Below are 24,235 nucleotides of genomic sequence, written 5' to 3'. Positions count from 1 at the left end.
AGAAATAAACAAAAATCAGCTCAGACATTTGGGCCTCAGTTTCTTCAGCTGTTAGACAAAGGATTAGACTCAGCTTCTGAGCCCCTCCTCCCACTCCAACCTTCTGGTGGGTTCTAAGAGAGGAAGAGAGTGGTGGGGGAAAAAGGGCCCGGTTAAGGAGGTGCCTGGTCTGAGTGCCTCCTCCGAAGAACTTCCTTATGAGAAACAGGCAGAATGAAACACTTAGCTTGAAAATATGTTTCAGAATAGATTCTACATTGACAGGCCTGCATGTGGAATTCATCTTCAACAAGTGTAATTTCTTCCAATACAGATGTGGAGCCAAACGAATATATAAAATCTGATAGCTACATGTTTGCAAAAATATCCTCTACTTTACCAACTATTTCTTTGAATAAAAACTCTCTGGGTGCCTTTAAAGTATATATCTTTTTCTTTATAAAAATGTAATCACCTTGAAATGCTTAGGAAGACACTGCTGTACAGAGGGCGAGACTGCATGGGGAGTGGCTGCTCGATGTGGGGTAGGGCAATGTGACAGGCAAGCTAGCCCTCTGGCTCGTACACGCATCTGTGGAATGACTCCCTTTTCTCAGGCCATCCCAGGAGCCTATCACCTTTTCATTCCCTTGAGGTTCATTTCACTCCTCTCCCCAGCTCTCACTGACCTAGATCCACAACAAGGAAGGAGGTGAGGCATCTTAGGGCAGGCGCCATTTTGACCTCTGCCTTACAAGGTACATTTTTCCTGGTAGGAAATCCTACCAGGCAAGGACACTCAGAAGATGCAGTGCCTCCTGCGGCCACCTCAGAAGTTTCTTCTCTCTCTCTCCCTCCCCTCCTGCCTCCAGCCCATCATCGTCATCGGTAGGAGCGCCTTGCCATTACGGATGGAGTTACAGAACGGTATGCATACGACAACAATGCTCTGATGATTCCATAAGTCACCAACATCACGAACAGAGAGGTTGCTCAAAGAAAACTGAGCTGTTTGCCCTTCCGTCATGGCTTCCACACGTGTCCAGGAGGGCTGGCAGCGGTGGAGACAACGTGAGGCGGTATGCAAGCATCTTCCAAAAGCACATGGAGAGACCTCACGGCATCTGGGTCAGGGCCACTTCTGCTACTCCCTGTTTACACTGGAAGGAAACCAACAACGTCTACCCAACTTGAAAGGAGGAAGGCGAACTTGTTTCGTGCAGCAGAAAGGCTGTATGTCTGAGGTGCAGACTCATGGTTAGGAAAGGTGGCAAATACTGAAACGGGATCTCTGTAGACAGAGTTAGAGCCTGCCCAGAGAGCCACGTAAAGGTAAGGATTCTTGAGCCTGCAGTAAGTGTTCTGATGTTTTATTCTCCCACCCAACTGCCACCAGGGGCTGTTGCTAACACCCTGAGCTGGCAGCGAGGTCACTGCCTCATATGCAGGTCCCTCTCCTTCTTATGCACATCCACACAGACCCAGCCTTGGGGACTGGTCTATGATCCTGAATCCACCACAACACCTCCAGGGTCTCATGACTATGGTCTGAGGCTTAATCATGTCACTAAAACATATGAGGCCATGTTGTTCCCCCTCCTAAAGTTCCAGAGTGCCTTGCCATGGCATTTAGAACAGCATCCAACCTCCTTGCTATACCTGACAGAGCCCTGCACTGATGTGGCATCCATCCCCCTCTCTATAATCTCTTCAGTAACTGTCTCCCACACCCACGTGGACCAGCCACACTGGCCACCTTTCTCTTCCTTGAATACACCATTCTTGTTCCCATCTTTGCTTTGGTTCCTCCTCCCATCTGGATCCCCCTTCCCCTACCAGTTGTCTCCCTCAGGTCTCAGCTCTAATGTCACCTCCTTAGCAAGGACTTCTCTCACCAGCCGCTCCAAAGAAGCCACTGCCCTGGCACTCTGTCACATCGCTGTGTTTAAATTCTTCACCTTCTTCTCTCCCTTCTGAGTACCTTTCTTGACTCATTCGCTCACTTGTTTATTTGCTCTCTTTCCCACTGAAATATATACTCTATGAGGACAGGGACCTGTCCGCCTGTCTGTCGTGTTCTCCAGTGCCTGGAAGAATGCTTAGTCCATCTATCTGCTGAATGAAAGGATAAACATATACACTTTGATCCTGGGAGAGGCACTGGAGTGTCGCAGTGAGAGCGGGACCTCTGGAGTCGAGCCTCTGCACTTAAAATTCCCCTTGTGTCATTTCAGTACGTGTGTCCTTGGACAGGTTATGTAAGCTCTTTCCTTTCCATTTCCCCACGTATCAAATGAAACAAATAACAGTATCTACCTTTTAGGGGTATTGTCAGAAGACCATATAAAGCACTTAGTGAAGTGACGGTATGTAGTAGCTCTAGATAATTGTTTTGTTTTACTGTTGCAGAGTTTAGACTTGCCAAAGTTTACGGCCCATGACCATGTGATTTATCTGACATATTTAGAGACAAAGTTTGGTCCATTTACAAATCACACCAACTTCCACCTTCTGGTCCGACATGCAAAGAGCTTGGAAGTAGTCCGTCACTCCCCATCCTTGCAACAACAACAACGAAAATCCAAATGAACTGAAAATCAACAACTCGTCTAAGATGCATCAGAGAAGTGAGGCCGCAGGGCAAACTACTGCCCCCAAAACTAGAGAGATAAACAGGCCGTTACAGAGAATCACTGCCTCCCAGAGGCAGAAACTCAGGAGCAAAAGCCCGCAGCTGGTGCCAGGATGGGCAGGCACCTTTAAACCGTAATTGATGAACTGCTCAAGTCTTAGTGTGGACAAGCTTGAGAGTTAAAAACACAAAGGTCCAGGACTAGGGGGCCCCAACTTTCATAAATTTTACCTCCAGGAGCCCTATCAGGTTCTCACTGTGAACAACTGGTTCTCCCAGCAGATGGAGGAGAAAAGTAATCATTCTGAAATACACACAGTGCTCTCTGTTCTCTTTTCAAGACTCGTCCTCAAGAGAAACTATTTTACCAGATCCTAATCAACCGGGGTTTTACCAAATCCTAACTGACCTGGGGAGGGGAAATACTCACCTCAGGCTCAGAGACAGAGAACTAGTCCCCTCATCTCTATGTCAATAGTGCTCCTGTATGATGACAGGACCTCAACTGAAAGAACTGAGCCTTAAGCCTCATTTAAGCAGAAATCTCTAGGAAAACCCAAAGACAATACAGGAGAGAAAAAAACAAGGATACCAGAGGAAACTTTAGCCCCTGACACCGTAGCTAGAGTGCATAGTAAGCACACAGCCCAATTCCTAGCCAGGTAAACATAAAACTTCACACTAAACCCCTATTTCCTCAGTTCCTCTTACCCAGTACATCATCTCCAGCTTTCAACAAAAAGTTACAAAGTATGCTAAAAGGCAAAAAATCCCATCTAGAAAGAAAAAGCAAGCATCAGAACTAGATTCCACATATGGCAGAGATGTTGGAATATCAGACTGGAAATCTAAAACAACTATGGTTAACATGCTAAGAGCTTTAAAAGAAAAAGTGGACACCATGCAAGAACAGATGGGTAATATAAGCAGAGAGATGGAAACTCTAAGAAAGTATGAAAGAAAAATGCTGGAAGTCAGAAAAACTGTAACAAATGAAGAAAAATGCCTTTGATGGGCTCACCAATACTGGACATGGCTAAAGAAAGAGTCAGTGATCTTGAAGATACATAAATAGCAACTTCCCAAGCTGAAATGCAAAAAGAAGAGATAGAATATCTAGGAACCATAGGACAATTATAACAGGTATAACAAATGTGTAATAGAATACCACAAGGGGAAGAAATAAAGAGAGAGAAAAAAAGGAACAAACAGCAGGAATATTTGAAGTAATAATAGCTGAAAATTTTTCCAAAATTAGTGACAGTCACCAAACCACAGATCCAGGAATCTCAGATAACACTAAGCAGGATGAATAGCAATAATATATATGTGTATATATACATACATATACATATATATATATATATACACACACACATATATATATGTATATAATATGCATATCATATTCAGACTGCAGAGAATCAAAAGCAAAGAAAAAATAATGAAAGAAGCCAGAGGGAAAAATATTTTCCCTATAGAGGTACACTATTTATTAAGATTTATTTATTTATTAAGATATATCTTAAAAAACATGAAAGCAAGAAGAAAGTGAAATAAATTATTTAATGTGTTGAAAGAAAACCCTCGAAACCTAGAATTCCACATCCAACAAAGTTATTCACCAAAAGTCAGGGAGAAATAAAGACTTTCTCAGACAAACAAAATCTGAGAGAATTTGTCATTCGTAGACCTGCCTTGCAAGAAATGATAGAAGAATTTTTTTAGAGAAGGAAAATGGCATAGGTTAGAAACCCAGATCTACATAAAGAAAGAAGAGCATTAGAGAGTGAAAAAATGAAAGTAAAACAAAACTTCAATTTTTCTTATTAATCCATCTGACAGATAACAGTTGGTTCAAAATAATAGTAGCAACAATGTATTTGTTGATTAGAGCTCATGGATAAGTGAAATGAATGACAGCAATGTCATAAGGCATAGGAAGGAAGAATTGGAAATGCTCTGTTATAAGGTTGCTGTGAAGTGCCATAATGTTATTTGAAAGTGGATTTGGATTAGTTCTAAATGTGTATTACACACTCTAAAGCAACCATTACACAACTGTAAAAAGAAGTATAGTTGATATGCTAAAAGGGGAGAGGAAAAGAAAATCATGTAAAATGTGCAGTTAAAACTAGGGAAGACAAAAAAGGCACAAAGAACAAGGGTAATGAGTAGCAAACAGAAACAGGGTAGATGTTACTCCAACTATATCAGTAATCACTTTAAATGTGAATAGTTTAAATATACCAATTCAAAAACAAGATGTCACAGTGGATATAAAAACAAGAGCCAACTAGAAGCTGTTCACAGATCACACTGTTGAACATCACACAAGAACACCCAGAGATGAGCCTAAAGCATCCCTGGCCTGAGGGTCAGGAGACAGGTTTCCCTCTGGTCCACCCACTAACTTGCTATGTGACCTTTCACAAGTCACTGACATTCTCTGGGCCTCTCTATACTACTCTTGACCCCTTATTGCAAAATAAGAGGAGTTAGACTAACTCCCTTCCAGCTCAAAACCCAATGCCTCTTTACTAGGATCTGATGAGTAATCATGGGCAGAGAGGAGGCTGCAACATCTAACAGGTGCTATTTGGCTAAGCTCATGAGAGACCCAGTTGCACCCAGAAGCGGTGTGTGCATGAATGTGAAAGCACAAATCCAAAGCCCTGGCTAGTGCTTGTGAAAGCTGAACCCTTGGGTACCATTGGATGGTAGAAATATCTCATCTGGGTCCATATTGAACTAGCAGAAAATTACAAGGAATTTGCAACCCATATTTAGGTTGACTGGCATCCTACTGATATGGAAGGAGAATGGGCCAGAGAGGAGCTCAGGGGGTGTCTGCTGAATGAAAGGGACAGAGGATTATCATAGCTCCTTGTCTATCATTCCTGCCCTGTCTTCATCTTTCAGACTAAAACACCTTCCCACTATCACCCCTGCCCCATGTGCATACATCTTCTACAGAAGAAAGAGAACAGGAAGTTTCAAATGTTTAAGCCCCAATTTTAAGAGGATTGTTCTTGAAGATCTCGTTTGCAGCTTCTAGCAAAAGCCCTGCTCATTGTCTTCAAATACAGATAACCATGGCATGACTCGTCCATTATGGCCAAAGGCATGACCATTCTGATGGAGTAAAGCACAGGAGAACCTTTGAAATTATATTCAAAAACCCATGAGGACATCAAAGGGAAGCTAAATCAATGACTCTGCATTAAATCAGGGTTGCAGGTCTGTACCCTACATGGACAGATCATAGCACATTTTTACTTTCCTAGGTTCTTCTCTCCCCAGGGTTAAGTGGTCTGGATCAACTGTACTCTTTCCCACTGACACAGTTTTGCACTGTATGGAAGCTGGCCCTATGCTGACCTTACAGATACCTTTTACCTAGGTCTATGATGTTGTTATAAACCCCAGACCCATGAAGTACTGACATTTCCACCGGTAAATGGTGGGAATTCTAATATTCCACTAGATGGAAAGCTATACGAAGACAAGGCTTGGGACTGTGTTTGCTAACATTATACCCACTGTGCCTAGCTCAGTGCCTGGCATAGAGTAAGTACTCAATAAATATTTGTTAAATGAATGGGGGGGGGGGAGAGAATCCACCACAATGTGAGCCTAAAAGAAGTAGGCACAGTTCAAATTTGATTGTTTCCAAAAATACTTCTTGAAAGTATTAATTCATTTCTCATTTCTTTAACAAACTCTCAGAGTGCCTTCTATGTGCCAGGCACCATAACACAGAAATGAATGAATGAATGAATGAATGAATGAGACAGTACGCCAATTCTCATAAAGAAGAGAGAGAACAATATTCACTGAATGCAACTGTAAGTTGGGCATTTTTTGTTCATTATTTCATCCTTCCAACAAACTGTGAGGTAAATATTATTTATTTCCCCCCTCCTTCACAGACAAAGGAAGAGGGAATTGCACAAAAACCCACATGTAGCAAATAGCAGTACCAAGAATTTATTCCAGGACCTGGGTACTTCCTCTAGAATGTGTTTTCTCCCCAAAGTCAAGTTAAAATCACAGTGTGATGTTCTGTTATGTGATGTTATGCTGAGGAAACTCAGGTCATCAAAAATTGAGTTGTAAGTAAATAGTTTCATTGGGAAAAGGGAAATAAGAATTTTATGTTCTCAATTTCAGGTTGTTTAGGTTGGAAAAAAATTTTAATAATGGAGGTGCTTTGTAACTACATGAGTGTGTAATTGAAGGTTAGAAATAATAAACTGCTCAAACAAAACAAATGAAAATTACAGAGTTAAGTCCTAAATAGCATCTAAGGCCCAAGTCAATGAGTTTCTAAATTATCATTATCATAACTCATTGTTATGATAAACAAAGCACAACATTAAACTAAGATGGTTGAAGTCAAAACAAAGTGTGGTGTAGTTCACATTGCCGATGATGAACAAAAGAACATGAAAACAAGAATTTGCCAACTGCTCTTCTGTGCACAATAGCTTTTTCTCCAGGACCTGGTAGTAATTCCTGACTGCTTGAATTATAACGAAGAGATATCCATAATATGAATTGTGTTTCCTAAGGTCTATTGTGTTATATCCTATGTGCTTTATGAAGGCTCAAACTGTGGGAGGGAAATAGGGAAATGAACCCTTAGACATGAGAGCAACTTGGAGAAATGCTCAGGGTCAGGTTGTCTTGTAGGGATGGGAGGCCCACTGCGGAGATAGCCACGTGACTTGCATGTTTGAGGGTTGCCTGTTTCCCTGAACCCTAAAGCCATTTTGCAAATCACCATTTCTTCCCAATGGGTGAAAATACATGGAGCCTGGAATCATCTGCATTCATATATTGGCAGAAACTTTGAAAGCACGTTGTTCCCATCCACCCTACCTGGATCAGATGAGGAGCTGGGAAAACAAAAATTCATAATCAACTCAAAATCCAGCAGCTCAGAAAGTGCCCAAGGTGGTAGGGAATGTTCTACAACTGGAATAGTCCTAAAGGGTATGGCCCAATCCTAATGCAGTGATGACTCTCTTACATTTTTATACTTCCCTGCAATTTTTAATGATTTCATAACAACTATGGGAGTGAAGTCATATTCTTATTTTTATAGATGAAGAAACTAAAGATGAGTAAGTGATTGCCAGCAACCATCAGAGTAGGGCTAAAATCCTGTCTTCCAGCACCATATTTAATAGACCTCTACCACAAAATGATAGGGTATGTTTTCTAGGAGCAATGAATGGCTTTCGAGTCAGATCTGCATTTGCATCCAGGGCATATATCCAGGATATACCACTTTCGGCCATGTAATTTGTCAAGTTCTTTAACGTCATTAAGCTTTAGTTCCTCATCTGTAAAATGGGGACACATATGACACCTAGCTCATGGGGTTACTATGAGGGTCAAACGCAATATGCAGATAGCATGCTCAGCACAGAACTTGGCCATGGGTAGAGCCGGACAAATGTTGAGGGTTTTGGGGCATGCGTTTTGGGTGGAGGAATCTCATTCCTCCCCTGTGGTTTAGTATTCCTAGGGGCACAAAGCCCCTAGGGAACATTTTACCATATCTAAAGCTACAAGGAGATAGAAATTTGGGACAGAAGGGGAATGCTTAGGGACCTGATTACTGAGCCAGGAATGGAAGTGAAGGAATGATCAGTCCACAGGGAGCAGGTCTGTGCCTCCACCCACAGTGCCATCTGCGCTGGGTCCCTAAGGCAGAGAGGACCCTCCATTCCCCACCTGGAAAGCCATGGAGTTGGCAACAGCCAGAAATATCCTCAGAGGCAGCTTGGCTTTGTAGGACCTGTGGCTCCACAAGCGATGGGCACCAGCTGTCACACCCAGAGCAGATAGGAGGAAGCAGAAGTACGCTGTAAGACACAAGCAGGGAAAATGTCAGTAAATGTCACCAAGCTCCTACACAAGCTTTTTCCTCTATGCTTATTTCTCTTCTGCATAGACCCATGGGAAATGGTGTTAGAACAATCTGCAATGTGAAGGAAGAATCGATAACTTGGGGAAATGCAGACTTTTTATTGATTTGTAGCTTTTCAGTACCAGGCAGAAGTGGTGAAAACTTTCCTCAGGAAACTTTGACCTTTGAACATTAATTTTTCTCTATCAAACAAATCTTTTATTTGCTAATGTTTCTTGCCAGTCTTGATGCAAAGTCTTAATCACGTTAGTGTGTATTTGTAACTCAGTCTTACATGCTCATTCTCTGTAGAGCTAAGATTGATGTTTATGTTGCCTCTTGACTGGCACCTGTGCTAGGAAGTGTGTTATATGAAGACCATATTTCTAAATGGCAGTGCCATTATCATGGCTTCATAGGCCTTTGTTTGAAGGAAATCAGGCCAGATATAAAAGCAGTGAAGTCTGGCTCAGGACCAGGGAGAATGAGAATAAAAATGACAATAGGGACAACTGAGATTTGCCTTCTAGAGATCCCCACTTACACCATCCCTATGACCCGGGATGGCAAAGATGGCCAGGTGGGGAATTTTTTTAAAGACAGACTACATTGGAGCTTATTATCTGCCACACACTTAAATATATTATCTTTAATCCTCATGACATGTTGTAGTGTCTCATTTTACAGTTGAGGAACCGGATCTCTGAGAGTTAAATCCTGCCTATATACCCAAGTCAGCCTTGTTCCAAAGCCTCTGCTAAGAGACCCCATGCTGCCTGACCAGTGGTGGGGATGGATTACTTTTTATACCAAGACCTGGGAGAGTTTATAAAAGCCTGTGTAGGGGTGTCTGGGTGGCTTAGTCACGCGACCAACTCTTGATCTCTGCTCGGGTCATGATCTCATGGTTTGTGAGATCAAGCTCTGCTTCGGGCTCTGTGCTGACAGTGCAGAGCCTGCTTGAGATTCTCTCTCTCTCTGTCCATCCCTCCCTCCCTCCCTCTCTCTCTCTCAAAAGAAATACACTTAAAAAAAACTGTTAAAAAAAGTGTGGTATAAAGGGGACACAGGGACCCCCCAATAAATTATTATTCCTGAGATTATTACAACTACTTTAGTGCTTTTAAAGCAATATGCCCACACAATGCTAAATGTCTTACTTGGATTATCTTATTAAAAACACATCAAACAATCCTATAGGGTTTATATTATTATTAATCCCATTTTACAGATGAGAAAACCAAGGCTTAAAGAAGTTAACTAATTTCCCAGTGTCACAAAGTTAGGAGGTGTCTTTGCTAAGAGTCAATTTCTAGTCTGTCTGAACCAAGAACCAAGTTCCTGACCCCACACTCCCCTATCTCTCTGGGAGACATCAAGTAAGTTTTATCTTTACTTCTTTACACCCCACTACCATCCTTAATACTGGATTCCAGTCTAAATTTAAAAGTGAGCTTCTTCCTTACTTGAGGGGAGAACTCTAAACCTAGCTATAAGTAGGTAGGATCAGGCATATTATCCCACACAATTGTTTCTAGCACTTAGCACATACAAGGCCCTCCATAAAGATGTGGCAAAGAACAAGTGATTGGCTGTCAAAACATCCCTGATCAACTATGAATGGTACCAGGACAAGACGAGTTTTTAGGGAGACTATTATAGCACTTGTCTAGAAGAATTACTAGGGTAACTTCAGTGTCAATATATGTATTCAAAAGTAGAACCATATTACATCTCCCATAGGTCAAGTCTGATCTTGACCTCAATCCATATTTATATGGGTCTGAAAACAAGACTTAACCTTGGCACTAAGATTAATGAGTCTCTGAATGCATGTGCTTTTCATAAACTTGACAAATCATTCCTTACTTGAAAGGTTAAAAACAAAAAATGACAATCTGCCCATAAATCACAAAAAATAACAGTACATAAAAAGTTATGGCCTCTTTTGTTATTATAATTTAATCTTGGTCATGAGTCTATGAAATGGACAGCTATTTTCCATGTCATCCGTGGCCTTCATGTCTCTACCAATAATTTTTTCCCAACTGTCAAGTAGTTAGGGAATAAGAAATCTATAATGGAAAAATTCAATGTGACTCTATTTTTGCCAGTGGACTAAGACACTGGACAATGAAAAACATTGGCCAAAAAAAGAATCCATTCAACGCATGGTTCCCAGACAGGGCCTTATCACAGACAATGCTTCCCAGTATGGGATCTCCACTATTTCAGGGATCACTTACATGGTTGATCTGAGCTGGGTAGTAGTGGCTATTGGTTTTTCATGGTCCTTCTTCTGGCAACAAGAATGTGGCCATGTAACCCAGGCCTGGCCTAGCATATGACTCCATCTTCCTGGCCCTGGAATAAACAGTTGACCCAAACTTTCTCTCTCTTCTGGCTCAAAGACTAAAGGTCACATATCAAGGCATGATTACAATAGTAGAGAATGAGGCCAGGTAAGTGAGACATGAAGATGATGGAGATGCCAATAAGAGCCGAGAGGAGAGCTGCCTGCCCTGGGCCACTGGTTGCAGCCCCCAGAGCTCTACAGTTCTTTTGATGCTGTGAGCCTCCCTGGTATTTCTCCTAGTTATGTGAGGCAACAAATTCCCTTTTCTTGTTGCTAGTTTGCTCTGGATTTCTTTTTTTTTTTTTAATGTTTATTTATTATTTTGAGAGAGAGACAGACAGACAGACAGAGCATGAGCAGGGGAGGGGCAGAGAGAGAGGGAGACACAGAATCTGAAGCAGGCTCCAGGCTCCGATCTGTCACCACAGAGTCTGACACAGGGCTCGAACCCATGGACCTCAAGATCATGACCTGAGCAGAAGTCAGATGCTTAACTGACTGAGCCACCCAAGTGTCCCTGGATTTCTGATACTAAAATTCTGCAGAACCTCTGGGGAAGAAAGCAACCTCTGGCCATAGCCCAAATGAGGACAAACTACAAAAACCCTTACCTGAATATGAGACTGTTATATTGACAGGGCTCAGTTTTCCTATTTTGATAGGGCTAATTTAAGAGGTTTTTAACCTCTTTTCTATGATCTTTGTGGAGATTGATATCCAAACTAGTTTTCAGATGGATGCTGCCTAGTTGGCTCTGAGAGAGTCAACTACTCAGAAACAGAATTGATAACTTTGGGGGGAAAAGGAGTAACAAGCAGGGTCAATAATTTTATCAAGTAGCTCACACCTCACAGAGAAAGGAACTAGATCAACAGAATTCAGAATCACAATATTACAGAATAGTAAGTAGCAAACACCTATATTGGTCTGGATGCAAAGAAGAGTCACCAATTCAGGCTATCTCAAGTAAAAAAAGAATGTAGAGATGCCTGGGTGGCTCAGTCCATTAAGCATCCCACTTCAGCTCAGGTGTGATCTCACCTTTCGTGAGTTTGAGCCCTGTGTCAGGCTCTGTGCTGACAGCTCAGAGCCTGGAGCCCACCTCAGATTCTGTGTCTTCCTATCTCTCTGACCCTCCCCCATTAGCACCCTGTGTCTCTTTTTCTCTCAAAAAATAAACATTAAAAATAATTTTTAAAATGTATTAAAAAGATATTAAATAGCCTACAGATCTCATACTTGGGGGGGTGGGTTGCAGGACATTTGCAGGACAGTTTTGGTACAGAGCCTCCAAAATGGCCCCAATGCTCCCTGCCTCCTGATATTCATGCCTTGCGTAATTTCTTCCCCTTTAGTAACTTGCTCCTAACCAATAGAATGTAGAAACATTGAGGGAACATCAGTTCCATGATGAGGTCACAAAAGATTGTGACTTCTGTTTTGCTAGCAGATTCTCTCTTATGTTGGCTTTGATAGAGTAAGTCACCACATTGGGATGACCCATGTGGCAAGGAAGTGAGGGTGGCCTCCAGCCAACAGCTAGTGAGGAAATGAGACTTTAGTCCAATAATCCTCAAGGAACTGAGTCCTCTCAACAAAAGTGTTAGTGAACTTGGAAGCAGATCCTTTCCCAGTCAAGCCTTCAGATAAGACAGCAGCCTGGGTCAACACACTGCTGCCTTGTGAGAGATCCTGGAGCAGAGGGCCCAGCACCAGTGGTACCTGGATTCCTGCTTCACAAAAACTGTGAGAAAATAAATGTATGTTGCTTTAGGTTGATAAATTTTGGGGTGATTTGTTCTGTGGCAATAGTAATGCAAGACTTAAGTAGAAACCTTACCTCAAGGGAAGGAAGGTATACTTTAAATCCTGGTTTAAGAACAGTTTGCTGTTGGGGTGTCTGTGGCTCAGTAGGTTAAGTGCCCGATTCTTGATTTCAGCTAAGGTCAGGATTTCATGTTTTTGAGTTCGAGCCCTACATCAGGCTCTGCACTGGCAGTGTGGAGACTGCTTGGGATTCACTATCTCTCCTTCTCCCTCTCTCTGCCCCTCTCCACTCACATGCTCTCTCTCTCAAAATAAATAAATAAACTTAAAAAAAAATAACAGTTTGCTGTCTATAGGGACAAAAAGTAGATTCATGTTGTGAAGAGCTGGGAGGGCAGGGAGGGAGGAGGGGAGTGACTGTTAATGGGTATGGGGGGGATTGGTGTGAAGAGTGATAAAAATGTTCTAAAATTGATTTTGGTAATGGTTGCACAATTCTGTGAATATACTAAAAGCCAATAGACGAGTTGTATGCCATGAGTAAAAACTTAATAAAGCAGTCATTAAAAAAAAAACTATTACTGAATTCCTAATAGACTTTATTATGTATATTTTCTAAATGCAGAATAAAATAGACATGCCATGAAACAAAACAGAACAAAACAAACAAAAATCAACCATTTGCCTAGGATGCCACCACAGGCATCATCACCCCTGGACACTGGGCACCAATGGACACTCATGTCATACTGTGGTCTCTTAAATCTTCCGCAGCTGCCAAGAAGAGTCCCTATTTGACCCTTGGCCTATGCCTGAATATATCAAGACCCAAGATTCCAAGGCAGAAGCACCTATTTGTCCATGCTCGGATCACAAGGCCAGCCCCAGCTGCCAGCAACAAAAGAGAGAGTACCTGCAGCCCCTTTGGTTTCCAGGGTGGAAGGCAGAGCCTCCCATCTATCCTGAGTACTCTATTGGAACAATGTTTAGAGAATTATTGTAGTGACCCCTTCTGGACCACACAACCAGAGAACAGTCCTGGAGAGATGTTAAGAACCAAAAATTAAAACTCCCTTAATTCCGGACCTGACCAGAGGGAGAGGTGGACAGCTCCCTTTGAGACCCATCTGTGAGCACTAGACAGAAGAGGCAGTTAGCGGAACTCTTTAACTGTGCATGATCTATGTCCCTCTAGCACTGGAGTGAAAGCTACTAAATAATAGTAGCAACTACTATTGACCAAGAACTTTCCAGGTGCCATTCCGTGTTTCTAAATTTATACCTAGTTAGTCTTTGAATACTCACCTCAAGTGGGTGGGTAATATGATCTCTATCTTACAGATGAAGGCAACAAGACAGAAAGTGATGCAGCCAGGACACAATCTAAGGCAGGAAGAGCCCACATTCCACACCCCTGCTGGCTGCTTGACTTCTCAGGGTTGCCTTAATTCTAATGGGAGGAGCCTAAATGCATCAAGACTTCTTAGCTCAGAAAATAAGCTGAAAGTCAAGACCCTTGCTTTGTGTTTTGCCTTTACCAACCGGCAAGTTCACGTCTAAAATCACCCTCACCATAATTCTGCATCCAGTTCAGCCTCAGCTTGCCTTGGCAACTCCAGGCAACTCAAGACTTCATGAGACAGTTTATTGAGCTCCTATTATAGACCATGCACTGAGCTTAGAACTGGGTCTACAAGGTGACCACAAACACGAGCTTTTGCCTCCTGGAGTCAATAGGAGTTTGATAAATTACTTACTGTATAATTATAAATTATGGCAAGTGCTGCAGAGGACACAAACAGCATAATGTAAAAAGAGATTAAAAGACGGATAATTCAGGGGCGACTGGCTGGTTCAGTTGGAAGAACATGTAACTCTTGATCTCAGGGTCATGAGTTCAAGCCCCACATTGGGTGTAGAGATTATAAATAAATAAATAAATAAATAAATAAATAAATAAATAAATAGGAGATAATTTAGTTTGGGGGATCAGAGAGGACTTCGCAGTGGAAGCGAAAATTAAGTTAACCCCTGAAGGATGAGGAGAAGGCAAGATTCAGGCAGGGGGACCCACAAATGCACAGACCTGGGCTGGGGAAGGGGATCTGACAAGAAGCATGTATCTGACCACCTCACACCCGCTCAGATGGCTACTAGAACCAAACAAAAACAGAAAATAACAAGTGTTGGCGAGAATGTAGAGAAATTGGAACCCTTATGAATGGGTTGGGATGGGTGGGAATGAAAAATGATTCAGCCACCAGGGAAAAGTTTGGTGGTTCCTCAAAAAGTTAAACATAAAGTTACCAAGTGGTCTAGCAATTCCACTTCTGGGTATATATCCCCAAAGAGTTGAAAACAGGTACTTTTTCACCAAAGGGTGAGAACAACCACGGAAGTCCATGAACACATGAATGGATAAACAAAATGTGACGTATACACAATGGAATGTTATTTGACCGTCAAGTGGAATGGAATTCTGACCCATGCCACAGAACATGGATGAACTTTGAAAACATTATGCTAAGTGAAATCAACTAGACACAAAAAGAAATTTATAAAGCCACTTACATGAGGTACCTAGAAGAGGCAAATTCATGAAGACAGAAAGTAGAATAAAAGTTACCAGGGGATGGAGGAAGGGGGGGGAGGGGAATGAGGAGTTGTTCAATGGGTACAGAGTTTCAGTTTGGGATGATGAAAAAGTTCTGGAGATGGATAGTGGTGGTGTTTGCACGACTTTGCGAATGCAGTTAATTGCATGCTTAAAATGGTTAAAATAATAAATTTTGTTATGTATATTTTACCACAATTTTTAAAAGCATGTGTTTGAAGTCCAGGGTGAGAGGGGAAGGGGAGGTCAAAAAAGGTTAAAGAGATTTAAATGTAGGGCCAAATAGGTTTTATTTGCTGCACTGAGGTGACTGGACGCTGGGCTCAGGCCAAGGGAAGCTATTAAAGGGCGTTCAGCATGAAGTACTTAGAAAATGCATGGAGAGTAGAGGAGGGTAAACCAGTCGCCACACCAGATCAGTCCCTCTAATACTTCTTAAAACAATCTTCTCGGGTTTTTTTAATGTTTATTTATTTTTGAAAGACTGTGAGTGGAGGAAGGGCAGAGAGAGAGGGAGACACAGAATCCGAAGCAGGGTCCAGGCTCTGGGCTGTCAGCACAGCACCCAACACGGGGCTCGAACTCAAGAACAGCAAGACCATGACCTGAGCTGAGCTGAAGTCAGACACTCAACTGACTGAGCTACCCAGGTGTCCTTTAAAACAATCTTCCTTTGTTCACTTTCAAATACTCAGCATACATAAGATCATTACAACTCCTATTACAGCAGTGATCGAATGAAAAGATCAATATTTGGGAACAGAGTGCAGAAGGAAGTTTGGTTCCCTTAATTTCCTAAACCAACACACAATATAAAAATTCCTCTTTAGGGGCACCTGGGTGGCTCAGTCAGTTAAGCATTTGACTTTGGCTCAGGTCATGATCTCACAGTTCGTGAGTTCATCCTGCTCTCTGCTGTCAGTGAGGAACCCACTTCAGATCATCTGTCTCCCTCTCTCTCTGCCCCTCCCTGCTCACACATGTTCTCTCTCTCTCTCTCTCTCTCTCTCTCTCTCTCTCTCTCTCAAAAATAAACATTTTTAAAAAATAAAAATAATACAAATAAAAATTCCTCTTTAAAACCAAATGCACAGGGGCGCCTGGGTGGCTCAGTCGGTTAAGGTCTGACTTCAGCTCAGGTCATCTTACGGTTCGTGAGTTCAAGCCCCGCATTGGGCTCCGTGCTGACAGCTCAGAGCCTGGAGCCTGTTTCAGATTCTGTGTCTCCCTGTCTCTCTCTGCCCCTCCCCTGTTCACGCTCTGTCTCTGTCTCAAAAATAAATAAACATTAAAAATTTTTAAAAACAAATGCATAGCACTGTCTAACAGAGTGTCAGAAGGAGGCTGGAGAAGGGAGCCTGCTCACACTGAATGCCTGCCATGGACCATCACTTTGCCAATATACCTAATTTTATTGCTTTACTTCTATGAGGTAGACATCATAACCCCCATTTTACAGAGTTGCAAAACTGAGGCCCAGAGCGTTAAGTAAATGCCTGGGGATCTCAGGACAGAGCTAGGGCCCCAACACTACATCAGTCCAGCCCCAAGCCCTTGATGCAGTGGTTCTCAGCCCTGGCTGTGCATTGCAGTGTCTTGGGCTTTTACATGCTGCAGGTCCACAGAGCAGAGTGAATTCGAGATGAAGGCCAGGAGAGCCAGCATCTCTCTCTAGAGGTGATTCTGATGCACAACCAGAGCTGAGAAACCACTGCCCTATGAGGTACACCCTAGAAGACCATCTGGTCCCATCCCCTCAATTTACAAATGGAGCAGCTGAGATCCAGTGAGGGCTAGGTGCTCTCTCTAACCCACCCAGACGCTGACCCTATGCAGAGCCAGGGGCTCCAGAGGGGCCTCGGGGCCCCATAAATTCTAAGTGACTCTCAGGATAGGCAAGCCCAGTCTGCCCTTTCATGTGAACTCTGGTCTTGTCAGCATTCCCCTCCCAGTGGCTCCCTTTGATGGTGTGAGCTGTCCCCACCAGGCTCCAGACAGTGGGGACTCTGATATCTAGGCACCCGGCTGGGGGGCGGCGTGTGCAGCAGGGCTCCTGCTGCAGAAAGCTGCAGGAAGATGTGATTAGCACCAACGAATTGTCTTCCACCAAGGGGAGGGGAGAGGTTGCAATCAGAGCAAACAAGCAGGGTGAAGGCTCCTGGGGGAGGGGCGGAAGCTGCCACGGAGAAGATACTGTGCTTGGATACCTGCCTTGCCAGCCTGCTCAAGTGCTTTGAAAGTCAGTTTGGGGCTCTGGCCAGTAAATGGCTGTTTCTCCTCTCCAGTCCTTCCTAGATTCAGAAGATAGTTAAGAGGCCAGCAGACCCATAGATGCAGAGACACAGATAAGGAATACATATAAAAGATACATATACATATATGTACACATACATGTATACGATTGGCAATTATGGTAGCATTATGGTTAAAATGAACCTGGGAGGGGGCCTGGGTGGCTCAGTCAGTTAAGTGTCCAACTTCAGCTCAGGTCATCATCTCATGGTTCAGAGGTTCGAGCCCCACATCAGGCTCTCTGCTGTCCATACAGAGCTCGCTTCAGATCCTCTGTCCCCCATCTCTCTGAACCTCCCCCCCTCTCAATAAATAAACATTTTAAAAAATAATGAAATGAACCTGGGACTGAATCCCTTGCATATCACTTATCAGTGTGACAATCTCTAAACCTTGGTTCCTCCATCCATAAAGTGGGTAAAATAGTACCTGCTTCACAACAAACGTGTTATAAAGATGAAAAGAGGTGAGCATGCAAAATGCACACCATGCCTGGTGAGCAGTGAGCCCTGGCACATATTATTGCCCCTCTTAGGAACACCACTCCACTGCCTCTGTAAAATATTCCCTTTCCTGATAACCCCCTCCGAAGACACCTACACTCCTTATCACTCTAAGCCCGTGCTTTCTCAAGGGGGTGGGTGATTTTGTCTCCTCACCCCCAAGGGACATTGAGCAAAGTCTTTAGGCATTATTAGTTGTCACAAACCCAAACTTGAAGGGCGCTCCTGGCATCTGGTGCGGAGAGGCCAGGGATGCTGCCTAAGTGCCCAGACTCTCCCTCCAACAAAGAATTATCATTACCAAATGGCAGCAGTGCGAAGGTAGAGAATCCTGCTCTACTCTTAGCAGAGTTCCTGGAAGACTTCTTGTTCATTCTCCCGGTGTGACTGCACCTGCCCTTGCTTCTTTAAACCTCTTTGGTTTCATTGGGAGCTGTAGGAGTAATTTATCTCTGAAATTATTTAACAAATAGGCTGACAACAAAGGACTGGGATGAAAGATGGATAGTATTTTAGGTCACTGCTTCTCCAACTTTAATGTGCTACACATATCACCAGGCGATCATGTTTACATGCAGATGCTGGGCCCCGTCCCAGAGATTCTGATTCAGTGGGTCTGTGAAGGGTTCACGGGTGGTGTTGATGCTACTGGTCTAGGGTCCCAGTGTGTTTTGCTGACTGGCCAAGCCCTGAGAGAGAGGTCCTGATATGGGGCTGCCAGGGACAGAACAAGGCCCTCCATGGCCACTCATCTCACCAAATGGTATTAACAAAGAATTTCAACTAGACCTGACATCTTCCCTTAAAGGTTTGGGTTTATAGGTTTCAAGATCCTGAGGCAAATTTCTCCTAGGTGCTATTTCAACAGCTCTCTCCAAAGCAGAACATTTTCACAGGGTCTTACAGGCTGAAAAGCAAAAGGTTTCTGTTTACTGTTAAAACCTTCTACTTCTGTTAGATTTACAATATCCACCAGTCCCTCTTTGCAATTCCCATCTCCCTCCACTAAACCTCCTTCTCTTGTGCTCCACATGGACCGGAAGAAGATATGTTCTCTCTTCCCATGGCATGAATGTTTAAGCAACTGCCAGCATCTTCTAGGAAGATTTAACAGAAAGCGAATGGAACAAGAGAGTGAAGATATATTTCATGCATCTTACATGTACTGCCTATTTTCCTCAAGTATCCTTCCTGCCTTCAATTAGGCCCACTTAACATGCTCTAAAGTTCTGAGTAAATGTTACTTTTCCTCATTGGTTTATGGCTTATATGACAGAATGACAGTCATAGCAGATCACTAAGAAACACAAAATTGTTGGGTAACTCATTATGACTCTGCTACTGTACCACACTATTTGTAATTTAAAACAAAAACAAAAACAGGGCACCCGCGTGGCTCAATAGGTTAAGCGTCCGACCCTTGGTTTTGTCTCAGGTCATGATCTCACGGTTCATGAGTTCAAGCCCTGCATTGGGTTCCATGCGGACAGCTCAGAGCCTACTTGGGATTCTCTATGTGTCTCTCTCTCTCTGCTCCTCCCCTGATTGCTCACTCTCTTTCAAAAAAAAAAAAAAAAAAAAAAAGGCAAGAATTTAAGTCTTTTCTAGTACCTCATTCCAAACATACAGGACTCACTTCAGGCACTCAGGCCAGGCCAGGTATCCATGTTGGATGCTCTCTTGCCTTCTGTGTTTTTCAATACAGCAGCCATCACATTGTAATAAACAAGGAATTATTGATCTAATGCCATCTTCCCTTCTAAAACATAATCTCCGGGAGGGCAGGGAACATGTGTTCTTGTGCCTGTGCAACTAACTTAGCCAGAGAAAGATACACAACCATGCTGATTGGTCTCACTTTAAAACTCATGACCACTAGCTTCACGTGGATGTAATATTACTCAGCGATAATTACATTTCCCTGGTCCATATGTGCTCTCTCTTGCCTGGACATCAGTTTCATACCTGCTCCAATCCCCTCATCCCCAACACATCCCTTCCCCCCAGCCCCTGATCTGATAGCTTTGCTTCTGATTTCATTGAAAATACCAGAATCTCTTCAGTCCACCCTCCAGCATCTCAGCCTGTGACCCCCAGATTTCTCTATTACTACAGAGACCAATCCACACTCCCTTTAAGGCTGGTTGGCCTTCCTTGTGCATCTTATCCACTCCATCCTACTCTATTGCTCTGCAACTCTCCTCTCCTCTCTGTGTCATCAAGAAATACCCTCCCTCTATATCATTCCCACCAGCCTACAACCACACTGCTATTTCTCTCATACACAAAACACCAAAACACTTCTCTTGACTCCAATTCCCCACCTAGATCCTTTCCATTTCCCTGCTCCCTTCCCAGAAAAGCTTACTGGATAGATTGGTCTCTTTATAGGAGATTATAGTTCTTCACTGCCCATTCTCTTACGCCCACTAAGTTTTTGTCCTTCTTCCCCATCCCCACCCCCAGCCAAAACTGTTCTTACCCAGGTCCAGACAAGACAGAATTGGTCTCTTCACTTGTGGGCAGTTTCTAGATGGGTACTAAACACACTATCACGGGGTGAGGGGAACAATGAAGGAGAGGCACCCATACCATGGCAGCTCTTGAGGGGTAGGAGGAATGGCACCAGGAAAGGCTGGAGGTGTGAAGGCTCAGTGTATTCAAGCAGAGGGATTTGGTTTGGCTCCTGGTGGGGAGGAGAGTTGGGGGAGTACAATGAAATAAGAAAATCAGACAGGGGGGCACCTGGGTGGCTCAGTCAGTAGAGCATCAGACTTGGGCTCAGGTCAGACCTCTCTCTCTGACAGCACAGAGCCTGCCTCCAATCCTCCATCCCCCTCTGCCCCTCCCAGCTCGCACTCGTGCTCTCTCTCTGAAAAGGAAAGGAAGAGAAGAGAAGAGGAGAGGAGAGGAGAGGAGAGGAGAGGAGAGGAGAGGAGAGGAAAAGAGGAGAGGAGAGGAGAAGAGAGAAGAGAAGAGAAGAGAAGAGAAGAGAAGAGAAGAGAAGAGAAGAGAAGAGAAGAGAAGAGAAGAGAAGAGAAGAGAAGAGGAGCCCCTGGGTGGCTCAGTCAGTTGAGCGTCTGACTTTGGCTCAGGTCATGATCTCACTGTTCGTGAGTTAGAGCCCCACCTGAGCCTGCTTCAGATTCTGTCTCCCTCTCTCTCTGCCCCACTCCTGCTTGTGCTCTGTCTCTCTCTGTCCTTCAAAAACGAATAAACATTAAAAACATTTTTAAAAAGAAAAGAAAAGAAATGAAACAAAAAGAAAAGAAAAGAAAATCAGACAGGGGCACGACCAGAAAGGGACTTATGTATGATGCTGAGACATAGAATATATCTAATCACGAGAACAGTAGGGTGCCCAGAAAGGATTTCATGTGATCAAATTTAGAAAGACAGACAAGAAATCATCGTGGAAGATGGTCTAGTGGGTGAGAGTAGAGAAAATGTGCAGGATTCCCTCCATGTGCCAAGGCAGACACACCCTCCCCTCTCACACTGCCCTGTGCCCTGGGGGGCTAGCCTCTATATGAGGCACGGTGGGCTTCTGGGCTGGGCTAGCTGCCTCAGATTACCTGAAGAGCTCTAAACTCTATACATGTATCCTAGGGCCTCACACTGACAAGGCAACTCGGGGGGCTCCCCCTGGGTGATCCTGTTACATAGCCTGCTATGGGGGCGATGGACAAGGACAGCGCCTCTCAAATCAATGTGCCCACAAATCACTTGCGGATCTTGTTAGACTGCAGATACAACTCTAGTAGGTCTGGGTGGGGCCAGAGATTCCACACGTGCAACCAGTTCCCAGGTGACACCACTGCTGCTGCCCGGAGGACCACACTTTGAGTTGTAAGGCAGGGGGGATCCCTGCGGAGACTCATTTACAACCAAGGAAACCTAACTTCTCTCTTGGTTTAGTGATGTGGGCAAAAGGTTTTCTAGTGACAGAGCCCGGATGGAAGCATGCCCTACACACGTTCTTCCTCCCTTCCTTCCTTCTTTTCCTGCTTTCTGTCTTTTTCAGGTATGGAGTGGAGAAAAGTGTACTTAAGTGTACTAAAGGATGAGACAAGGATTGCTTTCAAAGCATCACAAAAACAGTTCTATAATATAAAAACACAAGAACTGAGCTGCTAAAGAACCAAGACTGAAGGGGTGCCTGGGTGGCTCAGTCAGTTAAGTGTCTGACCCTCGATTTCTGCTTAGGTCATGACCTCACGGTTTGTGAGTTCAAGCCCCACATTAGGCTCTGTGCTAATAGTGCAGAGCCTGCTTGAGATTCTCTCTCTCCCTCTCTCTCTGCCCCTCCCCTGCTCATGCTTTCTGACTTTCTCTCTCTCTCTCTCTCTCTCTCTCTCTCTCAAAATAAATAAATAAATAAATAAATAAATAAATAAATAAATAAATAAATAAAACTTAAAAAAAAAAAAAAAACAAGATTGAAGATCATTTGTGCCTTTGGGCCCTACCTTCACACCTCAGTGTGGGAAGAGGTCTCATTAAAGCAAAAATATCCCTTGATAGGAGTAAGCATTTGTTAAACAGAATGTTAATGGCTCTTAATCATCATAGAATGGTGCTGACAGCCTTCTTCCTGAAGGGAAGTCTGTAAAACAAGTTGACCAAACCGAAAGATTGGGGAAAGGGAGGGGATGAGTTATTTTCCTCTATTCTTAAAAAAAAGTCAGACTATGGGGTGCCTGGGTGGCTGAGTTGGTTGAGCTTCTGACTTTGGCTCAGGTCATGATCTCACGGTTCCTGAGTTTGAGCCCCGCATCAGGCTCTGTGCTGACAGCTCAGAGCCTGGAGCCTGCTTCAGATTCTGTGTCTCCCTCTCTCTCTGCCCCTCCCCCGCTTGTACCCTGTCTCTCCCTCTCAAAAAATAAATATTAAAAAAAATTTTTTTTAAAGAGAGAAAATGTCAGACTTATACCGTTCTGCTTCCAGTCCACTTTTGAAAATGTCTGGTGTCTAGTAGGAGTGGCCACACAAGTGTTAGAAGAGCTTTATCTGGAGTGGTCAATTGCTTAATATTTTAGTAAAAATGGAAAAAAAAACCCACAAAACAAGCAAAAATCAAAGTTATTTTATTATTTTATTATCTATAAGTATTCAGTATGACACCAAAGCAAATCCTTGAGAGACAGCTGTTCAAGAACACAAAGAAATTTAGACTTGGATCTCTCTACCCTTCCAAGTGGCTTCCTGCTTCCTTTATGTCCTCTTGCTCTCTTCCTCAAAGCTCTTCCTCTCCCTCAACTGATATAAAGCTTTTTTGGGTGTGGGGGTGGGTGGGAATCATTTATTAGACGTGAGACTCAGAGCTCACTGGAACAACTCATGGAGGAGGTACGGGCTCCTTTCACGAAGTGAGGAGACGCACAGGTAACTGAATTGCCCACCTGCCATTTCCTAGCTGGGGGGCGGGCGGGATGGGGCCCCCCAGCTAGGAAATGGATGTTATCTTACACTTTCTTTGTCTCAGCTCTCTTATCTGTGAAGCAAACAAACCAACAAAATAAAAGACTATCTCAAACGGTTTAAGACAAATGAAAATGTATATAAAGCATTTAGTAAACAGTAATATCTCAAAAACCATTACTGAAAACACCATTATTCTTTTTTTTTTTTAGTTTATTTATTTATGTTGAGAGAGAGAGAGCACAAGCAGGGGAGGGCAGAGAGAGAGGGAGAGAGAGAATCCAAAGCAGGTTCCGTGCTGTCAGTACAGACCCCACCGTGGGGCTGGAACCCACAAGCCATGAGATCATGACCTGAGCTGAAATCAAGAGTTGGATCTTAACCAACTGAGCCACCCAAGCTCCCCCAAACACCATTATTCTTATCACTAGGCAACCCTTGCAAGGCTGAGGCTGGGTGACCAGGAAGCAGAGACTTCAGGGGAAAAAATGCCTCAGGTCCCAGCAGAGACTCTTTTTCCTACCCTGATCCTCAGCCCTCCCAGGTTCTCTGAGGTGAATTTAGAAGAGCAAACTCATTCGGGGTTTGTGATTCAGGATAACTCCCATCATCCATCTCTCTTTCTCTCAAACAATTAAAATCAAACACAATTACTGAAATTAGAATTACAGATAATTGCGCACAAAGAGAATAATTTACTGCACTATGGATACACTGAATTTCCTTTTCCATTAATTATTTAGTTTTGATT

At 43.4% G+C, this 24,235-nt stretch overlaps 1 protein-coding gene across 1 annotated transcript in view; it reads right to left on the bottom strand.

Moving 5' to 3' along the window:
• The window catches only part of SCD5 (stearoyl-CoA desaturase 5), a 153,261-nt gene that overhangs the window by 51,881 nt on the left and 77,145 nt on the right, over window positions 1–24,235 (bottom strand). Inside the window, exon 2 of the mRNA XM_027059458.2 lies at window positions 8,357–8,487. Within this exon, the coding sequence (XP_026915259.1) occupies window positions 8,357–8,487 (131 nt within the window). The remainder of the gene's footprint in view (window positions 1–8,356; window positions 8,488–24,235) is intronic.

This window comes from Acinonyx jubatus, chromosome B1 (genome assembly GCF_027475565.1).
Source record: "Acinonyx jubatus isolate Ajub_Pintada_27869175 chromosome B1, VMU_Ajub_asm_v1.0, whole genome shotgun sequence".
NCBI classification, from domain to species: domain Eukaryota; kingdom Metazoa; phylum Chordata; class Mammalia; order Carnivora; family Felidae; genus Acinonyx; species Acinonyx jubatus.
This window is presented reverse-complemented; position numbering and strand designations above follow the sequence as displayed.